The sequence below is a fragment of the Polypterus senegalus genome, chromosome 8, assembly GCF_016835505.1.
Source record: "Polypterus senegalus isolate Bchr_013 chromosome 8, ASM1683550v1, whole genome shotgun sequence".
NCBI classification, from domain to species: domain Eukaryota; kingdom Metazoa; phylum Chordata; class Cladistia; order Polypteriformes; family Polypteridae; genus Polypterus; species Polypterus senegalus.
In genome coordinates, this window is record NC_053161.1 from 9,247,991 (window position 1) to 9,260,822 (window position 12,832).

Consider the following 12,832-nt stretch of genomic DNA (forward strand, 5'->3'; position numbering starts at 1 on the left):
AAGTCTACTCATTTTCAGTTAGTCTAATTTAGATTTAATTTATTATAGCAATGTGAGTACATATATGCATTTGTCTGTTAGCTAATGGTCTCGTCTCTTCCCTGCAGTTCCTCCTGGAATTTTACCTCCTTTTCCTCCAGGGATGTTCCCTTTTTGGGGTCCCTTCCCTGCTGCTGGACCTGCTGCAGGTGGTGCAAATGTAATGCAGACTCCACCAACAACTCCACAACCCACACCCACAGCCACAACCGCCGAGAATTTAGGAGAAGGTAAGTTGCATACAGGTTTGGCATTTTCATGACCATAATGCTCAGTTTTACTGTCATGCTGTCGATTGTAGTTAAAGTAAGGTTGGAGGTCAAATTTTTGGCAAGCATAGTCTAAATCGTAGTTTCCTACGGGTCAAAGTGACATCATTATCCATGCTGTGATGGTTGGAACAAAGGCTTTTATTTGCATTTAGCTCCAGTATTATACCCCTTTTTTGATACCTGTACTTGGAACTGATGTAAAATTTGAATCAAATTTTAGAAGAGAACAAGGACAGCAGTTTGACACATGATAAAGCTTAAAGGAGCTTCACTCCCCCAGCCATTGTTGACTGGTAGCTCTGAGTCGGCCATTGTGCTTCAGTGTAGCACTGTGATATTAATTGCTACTCTGAAAAACTGGTTTCCTGTCAAGAGTTGGTTCCTGCTTTGCATCCAGGACAGGTTTCAGTTCCCCTGTGTTTTGTAAAATATTCCTTAGATAGATAGATAGATGGAATGCTAATCAAGTGTATTACTAATTTATTAAACACTAGCCATGGTTCCTGTCAAAGATGGGTAATATCTGCTTCTCAGATGCACCTTTCTTACCTCCTGTCCAGTTTCGAAGGTGACTCTCAGTGTGACTCTTATGCCTTTACTCGTCCTTTTGAGTCTCATACTCGCATTGCCTCTTTTTTGCATCACCAAAGCCAAAAATAACCAATCAAACCAAAGCCAAACTGACCAATCAGATTGCTCAGAGAGACTGGACAGAGACTTTAGTGTTTTATTATATAGCAGGTTTAGACCTCCTTAAGATGTACTGAAAACTATAAAGTACTGCCACCTTTGTCTCCAACAATAAGATGCCATGATTCAGGATAAGACCATGCTTTGCTCAAAAGTGATTACAAACTGATTTTGATCTGCAAAAGCAAAATGATGCCCTTTTTTTGATGCAACAAAAAACAGTTAACCCTTTTAAGTTTTATATTAAGTTTATAATTTGTTTTATAGTTTATACATTTTTCAAATTTATGAATTAACTCATGATTGGCAAAAAAAATTAACGATTTAATTGATCATTTTTAAAAAGGGTTTTCTGGCACTTTTGAAAAAAGTTTTTCAGACAATTGCTGCTTTTTAGTGGTGGACAGTTGTATGGGCTTCACGTGTCAATTATAATAAAGACCAAAACGAAATAAAAGCAACATAATTATTTTAAATCATTTGGCACTTAGAACTGATAGGCAACATAGCAAAGTGTCCCATTAGTACAGTAGTTACCGAAAAGCCAGGGATCCTTTTAAACAAATAGAGCTCCACAGCCATGACCAATATAAACCAGCACAAATATACAGGACTTTGTGCTGCTGTTAAATGAAATGCAGTGTGTCCCACAAATTGTCTGCTATAGCACCATTACAAATTTAACTTTGGACACAAACACAATAATGGAAACTGATAACAGTACACCTTGAAGGCATTGCATCCTGTAACTGAAATTCAGGTAGGAGAATTATCAGTGTATACATAATCTCATGCACACACATACTGTACACACACAATAAGATGCAATTTATGAGATACGTGGAGTTTTGGTTATTACAGCATGTCAGAAATTTCTATGTGCTGCAGTACAGGCCTGCACTCACCTCCTGTGTGAAATGTCAGTCCATTTCCTTTCGAACTGGCCTGTCTAATAGCACCATTCTGGCAGCTGTTTCCCGCCAAGAATCAATGTCAACAGAAAATTCCTGTCAAATGCATTCCATATTTTGATGGTGGGTCCATCCGGCAGTGCAGAGGACCACTAAACTAGCTTTTTGAGTAGAGATGTTACTCTGTTGGCTACTTATTTTTTTGTGGACAAAGTTGAAGTTGCACACTTGTAGCTTCTTTGGTGACTTTTTTAAATTTACTGTTTTCAGCCAGCCTCCTTGCATAACGTGATGTGTGAAGATCAGAGATTAAACTTAGCCGCAGTCTAATTAGTGCAATGTCTTGGGTTTGAAGCATTTGTTTCGGATTATTGAGACCGACTTTAATAGAGCACATAAAACTGCACTTTTCATAGCTCATCTCTCACTTGCACAGTCTAGCTAAACTGAGAAAAAGTTAAACTCGTCCTGAACACAATTTAAAAAAGCCAAAGGTTGTGGCACACATTTTTCTGACAACAGTGAAGTTGCTAATCTTATCAGCTTTGTCTGCTTCCAATATGCAGTACAATGCCTGCCAAACTAGTGCTGCTTCAATGGTCTGTCGTTACTCTACATTACCTTTTTCCTTGCTCGTGGACTCGACAACTGAAACGCTCAAACTGCTCCCACTCATTGACTCAGAGCATTTGTTTTCTGGAGGAGAACCAGCACCTCTGGATTGAATGCATTGATTCCTGACAACAACAACAAGGTACTGAAACATTCTGGATCATTAGTTGTAAATTTATCAGAAAAAAAAAACTTTAGTTGTGTGCTATGATATTCTTGCTATTGGTATTATTATAGCTTAAAACCCTGTGGATAAAAAAAGAGTTACAATTGTTAAGTGTCTTAACATTTGACTGGAATCTTGAAGTTTTCATTTCACATTTTGAAGAGTTACTTACCTTGTAAGAAGTTGCTAGAAGTAACAACACCACTACAGTGGAACAGGAAAAGGTAAAAACCAACAAAAAACCTATATGTGTGTGAATTTCAAGGTGGTGGTTGTCGCACACAGTGCCCCAGAACTGAAATATATCCAAGACCATCAGAGCCGGGAGTAAGAGAGGTGTCCAGGGGGGAACTGAAAAGGTTCCTCAACCTCCACAGGTGCCATGGAAGATGAGCCCTTTACTTCAGTGGAGGAGAGGGACACCTCATAGACTTGGGGTGTAGGGTTGATGATGGACAGAAGTGCAGGATCATGAGTGTGGTGGAAGTGTTCTTCCCACAGTACTTCATAGGAGGGATAGTAGCAGGTCATTCAACTGGTTGACACTTGTTCAAGGTGGGCCAGGGTGCAGTCATGCCTTTCTATTTTACTTTTGTCTTTTCATTCTTACCCAAGGTTCGTTCTTTTAAATCGTTTCCTACCTTTGTGCATTATATTGTGTGCACTGTTTTTGAGTGCATTTTTGTTTGTTTTTGGTTCAGAAAGAAGCCAGAGGATTCCCCCTTTTCAGATTTATGTGTGTTTTTGTGTGTGACAGCTTCTACTCTTGTAAGGTGACCTGTCAATGTTAAGTTATACGTCCTCATCCCACAAGTTTCATGATCTTCATTCATAAGTGATAATTCACACTCTTGAAAAGTTCAAGAAAAAGATTAATGGGTTATTAACTTGGGCCTTATTCACCGTTTCTTCCAGGTTTAGGCCAGGGGCCATGTTTCTAGGTATAATTTATATTAAAGGGAATTTATGTACAAAAATTATGAGGACTTCCTTCCTCACTATGCTTGAGTAAAGTGACCAAAGGCTTGTCTTTAACCATTCCATTCACGTTTGTCTTCCTAACAGCTACCAATCCTAGTAGTCCTCGTGCTACTGGGACTGGGCCTGGACCTGAAGCTGCGCCTGCTGGCAGCATCCCAGCGTTTCCATTTTCTTTCCCTCCTCCATGGATGGGCATGCCGCCTCCACCTCCTCCTCCTCCTCCTTTTGGTGAGTGTTTCAAGTTCTTCTGCAAATGTGCCTAGATCCGATGAGATGGATGAAATAAATGTTTATGTTGATGAATAATGCATTTAGAGTTATTTGAAAACAATAGCCCAAATTAACCTCCCATAATAAAAAGCATGCTAAAAGTCTTATTTATTTACAGTACTATGCAAAAGTAAAATGATTTTTAAAGGTAGTTTATGATTCATTTGCTCATGAAGTCTCCTATCTGTCTATCTCTATGATATAGCACTTTTTTATCTGTCAGCGATATGCGGCATTTTTATCTGTCTCCACCAATGATTCAGCTTCACTTTCCACTACTTTTAATATCTGGTAAAGGCAGATTGTCTTGTGTTCACTGCTGTCTTCTCTGCAGGAATGCCTCCAATGCCAGTACCGCCTCCAGGCTTCTCTGGCCTCAGTGATGATGAACTACGTGCCATGGAAGGTCATGAAAGAAGAAACCTGGAGGCCCGACTGCAGTGTCTGCAGAATATTCACACACTCCTGGATGCTGCAATGCTGCAGATCAATCAGTACTTGACTGTACTGGCCACAATCGGGTATGCTTAAATAATAAGTGTATGTGAATTTGGATGAACAGTAAAGTATGGAGAGCAACATGATGACAGATCTTAGCACTGCTGCCTTATGGATCCAGCATTCTGAGTTTCAATCCCACACACACTTGCTGATTGTGTGAAGTTTTGCATGTTCTCCCTGTGTTTGTGTAGGGTTTTCTTTATGTTGGCTAGTCATTTCAAAGATCTGCATGTCTGCTACATGGAGTCCTGGCCCAGACAGTCCATTTGAGTGGGTCCAGTGGCAGACTGGCACCTTGTCCAGGTTTGATTCCTGTTAGCAGCTGGAATGCCCACTTCCCAGAATTGACAATGCCCGGTCATTTAGTGTCAATAGTCAAGCTAGGTGTAGATGATCAACAAAAATATGGTTGGAGATTTGGAGACTGCAATCACAGTATAATTTATTGATCAAGAGTTTTGTGTTATTATCTTCCCCTTTAAGGCCTGCTCCTACTTCTGCTGGTTCAACTGAAGGGGCTTCTACCAGCACAGCCCAACTAAATGGGTCTGCTGAAAACAACTTGCAGAGTGAGGAATCCCAGCAATCTGTGCCAATGGAAAATGGTGAGTGGAGCAATAGTTAACCATGCGTGGCTGGTTCAACAGGTCTTTACAACAACATACTGTTTGTTGACTACAGTTCAAGGAAAATTTTTCATGATAAAGTTCTCCAATAATTTGCAATTCAGAAACTATCTGCAGAACATGTGCATGCATGGTGCTTTCCTCATATCAAAATAGCAAGATGCATTTAACATGCCAACTTTTTTTTGTTTTCTACTGATGTTCTATAATGTTTCGCTTATATGATGTGCCAAACATCTTTTCTTTATTTTTGCTGATATATTCCACGTTTTATTAATTAATTCATTCATCTTTTATCAGAGATTTGTCCATATATTTAGCTGTTTTTTGGTTTATTTGTGAATATCCATATTTCATATAACATACTGTTTTCTACATCATGTTTAATTGATTCTTTTTTTCAATATTGGATCACTTTATTTCATTCTTCAGAAGCTATCCATAATTGAGGAAGAAGACATTGTATTTATATAGTGCTTTTCAAGACACTCAAATACACTTTACATACAGAGCCACTTCAACCACCACCTGGATAGTGTGTTGGCAGCCATTTTGTATCATACTTTAGCTAGTAGGTGGTGAAGGGTTGTAAAAGACAGCTGTTTAGGGGTCCAGTATGACCAGGCCAGGATAAGCAATTTAGCCAGATCGTCGAGAATCGCTCTACAGTCTTTATGAAAGATGCCCAGGGACCTGTTATTGACCACAGAGATTCAGTACCTCGGTTTTACATCTCTTCCACCTTATTTACAGCACAGTGCCCCTGTCATTGCACTGGGGCATTGGGATTCACATTCAGACCACAGGGTAAGCACCCCCTGCTGGCCTCACCAACACCTCTTCCAGCAGCAACTTCTAGTTTTTCCTAGGTGGCCTCCCATCCAAGTACTAGCCGGGCCCGAACATGCACCGATTCAGGTGGATGACCTGTTCTAAAGTATGGCGGCTGACAGGGGTTTCCACTACACTCCAATTTTAATGAAATAAGAAATATTTACACCTGCACTTTAGACAAGCGTTTCCTCAAGTATGGATTGCTGGAAAAATTGGGGTTGTTGACAGGATTGTGGAATAAAATGAACAAAATTTGTCCAAATGTGAATCCTGTGTCAAGTGATGTCCTGCCCTCTGCTTGGAGAACTATTCACTGCGGCATCATGAGATGTGAGGTCTGGCCTATGAACAACACTGCTGACATATCGGGGAGCTTTTAGTTTTGATGGTACAAAATGTAATGAATATTCCCTACAACCGCACCGCCATTCACACAGCCCATGTAACAATCAAACTGAGATGACTGATGAGAGCAAAGACCCGAATAAGAAAGAGGAAGAAGGATGTGCTTGTCAGGTGAAGGCATCATGGCACTAGTTTGAAATGTCAAAATGATATTGACAGAGGCAGCATAAGCATGTGGTGATTTTCGGATGTTGTGGGGGTGAGTCAGTAAGATAGGGAGATAGATGTATCTCATAGTGCCTTGCCAGTCGTCTTCTTCTTTCGGCTGCTCCCTTTAGGGGTTGCCACAGCGGATCATCTTCTTCCATGTCTTTCTGTCCTCTGTATCTTGTTCCGTTACACCTATCGCCTGCATGTCCTCTCTCACCACATCCATAAACCTTCGCCTAGGCTTTCCTCTTTTCCTTTTCCCTGGCAGCTCTATCCTTAGCATCCTTCTCCCAATATACTCAGCATCTCTCCTCTGCACATGTCCAAATCAACGCTATCTCGCTTCTGTGACTTTGTCTCCCAACCATCCAACATGAGCTGATCCTCTAATGTACTCATTTCTAATCCTATGCATCCTTGTCAAACCCTGTGCAAATCTTAGCATCCTTAACTCTGCTACCTCCAGCTTTCTGGTCAGCGCCACCATCTCCAACCCATATAACATAGCTGGTCTCACTATCGTCCTGTAGACCATCCCTTTCACTCTTGCTGATATCCGTCTGTCACAAATTACTCCTGACACTCTTCTCCAACCATTCCACCCTGCCTGCACTCTCTTTTTCACCTCTTTTCCACATTCCCCATTACTCTGTACTGTTGATCTCAAGTATTTAAACTCCTCCACCTTCGCCAACTCTACTTCTTGCATCCTCACCATTCCACTGACCTTCCTCTCATTCACACACATGTATTCTGTCTTGTTCCTACTGACCTTCATTCCTTTCCTCTCTACAGCATATCTCCACCTCTCCAGGGTGGACCTGCTCCCTACTATCGCTACAGATCACAATGTCATCAGCAAACATTATAGTCCACGGGGACTTCTGTCTAATCTTGTCTGTCAACCTGTCCATCGCCATTGCAAATAAAGGGCTCAGAGCCGATCCTTGATGTAATCCCACCTCCACCTTGAATGCAACCAGCACTCCTACCACAGACCTCACCACAGTCACGCTTCCCTCGTACATATCCTGTACAACTCTTACATACTTCTCTGCCACTCCCGACTTCCTCATACAATACCGCAGCTCCTCTCAAGGCACCCTGTCAAATGCGCTCTCCAGGTCCACAAAGACGCAATGCAACTCCTTTTGGCCTTCTCTGTACTTCTCCATCAACATCCTCGGAGCAAACATTGCATCTGTGGTGCATGAAACCATACTGCTGCTCACTAATCATCACCTCACTTCTTAACTTCACTTCCACTACTCTTTCCAATAACTTCATGCTGTGCCTCATTAATTTTATCCCCCTGTAGTTACTATAGTCCTGCACATCCCCTTTATTCTTAAATATCAGCACCAGTATACTTCTCCATTCCTCAGGCATCCTCTCACTTTCCAAGATTTCATTAAACAATCTGGTTAAAAACTCCACTGCCATTTCTCCACAGGTATGTCATCTGGACCAAGGGCTTTTCCATTCTTCATCCTCTTCATAGCTGTCCTTACTTCCTCCTTGCTAATCCATTGCACTTCCTGACTCACTATCTCCACATCATCCAACCTCCTCTCTCTCATTCTTTTCATTCATAAGCCTCTCAAAGTACTCTTCCCATCTGCTCCACACACTCTCCTTGCTTGTGAGTACATTTCCATCTTTATTCTTTATCACCCTAACCTGCTGCACATCTTTCCCAGCTTGGTCCCTCTGTCTAGCCAATCAGTACAGGTCCTTTTCTTGCTCCTTAGTGTCCAACCTCTCATACAACTCATCATACGCCTTTTCTTTAGCCTTCACCACCTCTCTCTTCACCTTGCGCCTTATCTCCTTGTACTCTTGTCTACTTTCTGCATCTGACTGTCCCACTTCTTCCTCTGTATACTCTCCTGTATTTCCTCATTCCACCACTTGGTTTCCTTTTCCTCCTTCCTCTTTCCAGATGTCACACCAAGCACCCTTCTTGCTATCACCCTTACTACATCTGCTGTAGTTATCCAACTGCCTGGTAACTCTTAATTGCCACCCAGTGCCTGTCTCGCCTTCTCCCTAAACTCAATCATGCAGTCTTTCTTTTTCAACTTCCACCATTTGATCCTTGGCTCTGCCCTCACTCTCTTCCTCTTCTTGATCTCCACGTCATCCTACAGACCACCATCCTTTGCTGCTTAACTACACTTTCCCCTGCCACCATTTTGCAGTCTTCAATCTCCTTCAGATCAACTCTTCTGAATCGGATGTAATCTACCTGTGTGCATCTTCCTCCACTCTTGTACGTCATCCTATGTTCCTCCCTCTTCTTAAAATACGTATTCACCACAGCCATATCCATCCTTTTGGCAAAATCCACTATCCTCTGATCTTTTTCATTCCTCTCCTTGACACCATACCTACCCATCACCTCCTTGTCTCCTCTGTTCCCTTCACCAACATGCCCATTGAAATCCGCTCCAATCACCACTTTCTGTCCCTTGGGTACACTGTTCATCACTTCATCCAACTCATTCCAAAAATGTTCTTTCTCATCCATTGCACACCCAACTTGCGGGACATATGCACTAACAACATTCATCATCACACCTCCAATTTCCAGCTTCATAATCATTACTCTGTCTGACATTCTTTTTCACCTCCAGAACACTCTCTTGACATACTGTTCTTTCAGAATCAATCAATCAAAATATTTATTGTCATTTTAGCAATGAGACATTGTACAACAAAATTTAGGTGCAATTTTCCAATGCAAAAATAAAATAAAAACAAAACACGATTACTCAAGTTAAAACTAAACTCCATTCAGACATATGTCATATTGCACTTGTCCCATAGCCAATGTTAACTTAGAGCTGTATTGTAAACATGAGAGTGTATTGGGTCAGATTGACTACTAAGCAGCATTCAGCATGGTGATGGCTGAAGGACAGAAACTGTTTCTCAGTCTATTTGACTTAGTCTTTATGGATCTGAAACATTTGCCTGAAAGCAGGCGTTCAAACAATGCATGTCCTGGGTGTGGTGGGCCCTGAAGAATTTTCTTTATGTTCCTGAGACAATAGGAACTATGTAATTGTTCTAGTGAGTGGAGAGGACAGCCGACTATCTGCTTGGCAACCTTAATGACCCTGTGGAGCTCTTTCCTCTGTGCTGCTGGAGAACCACACACAAGAGTCAGTAGACCAGTATGTTCTCTACTGTGCAGCCGTAAAAGGACACCAGCAGTTTCTCAGGGATGTTGTTCTTCCTGAGAACCCTCCGGAAGTAGTGTCTTTTGGGACGCCTTCACTACCTCAGCAGTGTGAGTTCCACAGGTCAAGTCCTTCCTAATGGTGACTCCCAAGAAGTGGAAATCTGAGACCCTCTCCACACAGTCCCCATTGATGATGAGTGGCTGGATGTTGTCTTCCTTCTTCCTGAAGTCCACGAGGAGCTCCTTGGTCTTGGCTATATTTAGGAGCAAGTTGTTATTCCTACACCATGTTTTCAACCACTCCACCTCATCCCTGTAGGCGGACTCATCCCCACCAGAAATGAGCCCTACTACCATGGTATCGTCAGAGAACTTAACAATGGTGTTACTGTGGTAGGCAGGAATGCAATCGTGGGTGTAGAGGGTATAGAGCAGGGGGCTCAGCACACAGCCTTGTGGGGAACCAGTGCTGAGGCTGATGAGCATGGAGAAGTAGGGGTCTACTCTAACCCTCTTGAGTGTGATCACTCGGGAAGTTCTTGATCCAAAGGCAGGTGGAGTGTGGAAGTCCTATGTCTGACAGTTAGGTCACCAGTCTGTGGGGTAAGATGGTATTAAAATTAGAGCTGAAGTCTATGAAGAGTAGCTATGCGTAGCTACCCTGCTGCTTCAGATGGGACAGAACAGCATGGAGAACCGTGGCCACAGCATCCTCCGTAGACCTGTTTGCTCTGTAGGCAAACTGGTGTGGATTAAGCATGGGAGGAATGAATGACATGATGTGGTTCCTGATGAGCTTCTCGAAGCACTTCCTAACCACAGGGGTCAGTGCAACTGGCCCGTAGTCATAACCCCTACTCCATTTCTCCTCCTATCCACACCATGATAGAACAATTTGAATCCACCACTGATCCTCCTGGCCTTACTCCCCTTACATTTAGTCTCTTGAACACACAATATATCAAACTTTCTTCTCTCCATCATATCGGCTAACTCTCTCCCTTTACCAGTCATACTGCCAACATTCAAAGTTCCTACCCTCAGTTCCACTCTTTACCTTCCTCCTCTCCTCCTGCCTCCGGTAACGTCTACCTCCGTTTTCTTCTCCTTCATCTTCTTCAGCCAACAGTAGCCCAATTTCTGCCAGCAGCCTTTTGACTAACAGTACTGGTGGCGGTCGTTGTTAACCTGGGACTCGACCAATCCGGTATGAAAATTTGTATTGTTGTCCGCATATTGATTTGGCAAAATTTTACACCGGATGCCCTTCCTGATGTAACCCTCCCCATTTATCTGGGCTTGGGACCTGCACAAAGAAAAACACTGGTTTGTGCATCCCCTGTGGCTGGGTTTTCATAGTGCCTTGCCAGTGTTGTATACTAAATGTGGTTTCAGTAGCCATGGACAACCAGTCCGTGTCTCCTTGCTTGTTCACCGTCCTGGCATACATGGAATCCAAATCAGTAACGGAAGTATTTATTTCAATGTACCTCGGTGAGGATGCATTCCTTCTTGTAACACTATTTCAAAGTGGTGTGATAAATTTCAATCTACAGATAGTGTTAAGGACGTGTTTGTTGGACCATTGAGAACTGCTGAGAATGTCAAAGGGGTGAGACAGGCTGTACATTGGACTTCAGCGTTGAGCACGATGAGTAGTATTAACATTTCAAACTGCACTGTTCACTGAATACTTCATCAAGATTGATCTTATCCACTGTACAAATTACAAATAGCGCATATTTTTTTTTCTTTTGTCATTTGTACTCGGTTTAATAATTACAAGGGTATGAAGAACAATTTGCAAACTAATTTATAAGACTGTGGAGCTCATTTAAAAACCTTATTTTAAAAAGTTATTTAAGACAAAATAAATAAATGGCATTGATTTAATAAATTTGAATGCTTTATTACTTAGCTGGCATCATAAATAAAGTGACGAACCTAAGTGACCTTACATATTGTACTCTTAAAAATATCATTCTCGGACCACACCTTTTCTAAAGCTCACTCTAATCCTGTCCACTGACAGACATATACCCCAGGTATCTATTCCCTGTTTTGAATGCTAATTGTTGCTTTATTAACAATACATTTACTTTCCACTTCTCTTTTAGTAATACTTCTGTGAGGAATATGCATGAGTGGTAACAAATGTTTTCTCTTTATTATATGACCATTCCAACTTGTCTGTGTTTGGATTTGCTGTCATTATGGTAATAATTTTATCCTTGGGTCTCGGCCTGGTACTGACATGCTTATCTGGGTCCTTAGATTAAAAAGTTCAGCAACCATAGGAGCTTTATTTTTCAGTGCTCGGCCAAATTCTTTAAAGCCTCTTTTTTTTTAATGTAGGAATTGTCTCATTTTTACTTTTAAAATAGGCTCTGAGCTCGAGGGAGCAGTTGGTTTTACTACATCAGCACCAGACTCGACCACAGGAGACCTGGACGACGTGGAAGGAGAGCCAGACACGGCAGAGTTGAGGAGACGAAGGCTTCGTAAACTGGAAACCTCCGTACCATCGTCGGGACTTTGAAACTCGTGACTGCCTCAGTGGTGCAATCAAAGGTCTCGCTTCACTCTCTTCTCTATGACGGAGTGGTTCCCTGGACCAGCAGCGTTGGGGGATTTGATAGCTTTCACGTTTAAAGAACTGCAGTTGAAACTTTAAATGTGGGTTTTTTCTATTGTTATCTGATTCAAGTCAGATGGTTTGTGGTTCTCTGTTTCTAAACCTGAGCAGCCTTATAGAACTGTCTGATTTTTGGGAAGACACCAGCCTGCATATGACAAGTGCTAATATAATAAGTCCTTTAATTGTTTATGGATTGAACTTTCATGATGGCCAATTGTTGTAATAGCAACTTCATGGTACTCTGAAAAACTCGAGGTTTAATTTAAGGCGGTCTGTAGTCTTCTGTTTTGCACTTGAGAACCAAAAAAAAAAATGAAACTGAATATGTACCAGCGTGTGCAAAAAACAAAAAAGAAAAAATACAAGCGTTGGCTCCCTCTTCTGCATAGATGGAGTGTAAATATGGCCTTGATTGTTTCTGGTTTATGATGGGTTTGGGGGGGCAACAAATGTTCAAATCTTCAAGGTCACACACATGTTTGTGTTCTGCACAAATACAGAATTATGCTGAAACACTTGGGAGATTTCCCCTTTTCAATTTTGTCCATTT

The 12,832-nt window shown here is 41.8% G+C and overlaps 1 protein-coding gene across 2 annotated transcripts in view; it reads left to right on the forward strand.

The window, feature by feature from the left end:
* Positions 1 to 12,595, forward strand: part of syvn1 (synovial apoptosis inhibitor 1, synoviolin) — a 31,114-nt gene extending 18,519 nt beyond the window's left edge. For both annotated transcript variants that reach the window (XM_039760691.1, XM_039760692.1), the window contains exons 12-16: positions 108 to 269; positions 3,756 to 3,899; positions 4,276 to 4,462; positions 4,926 to 5,047; positions 12,029 to 12,595. In XM_039760691.1, the coding sequence (XP_039616625.1) occupies positions 108 to 269; positions 3,756 to 3,899; positions 4,276 to 4,462; positions 4,926 to 5,047; positions 12,029 to 12,183 (770 nt within the window). In that variant the 3' untranslated portion in view covers positions 12,184 to 12,595. The remainder of the gene's footprint in view (positions 1 to 107; positions 270 to 3,755; positions 3,900 to 4,275; positions 4,463 to 4,925; positions 5,048 to 12,028) is intronic.
* Positions 12,596 to 12,832: the final 237 nt, after the last annotated feature.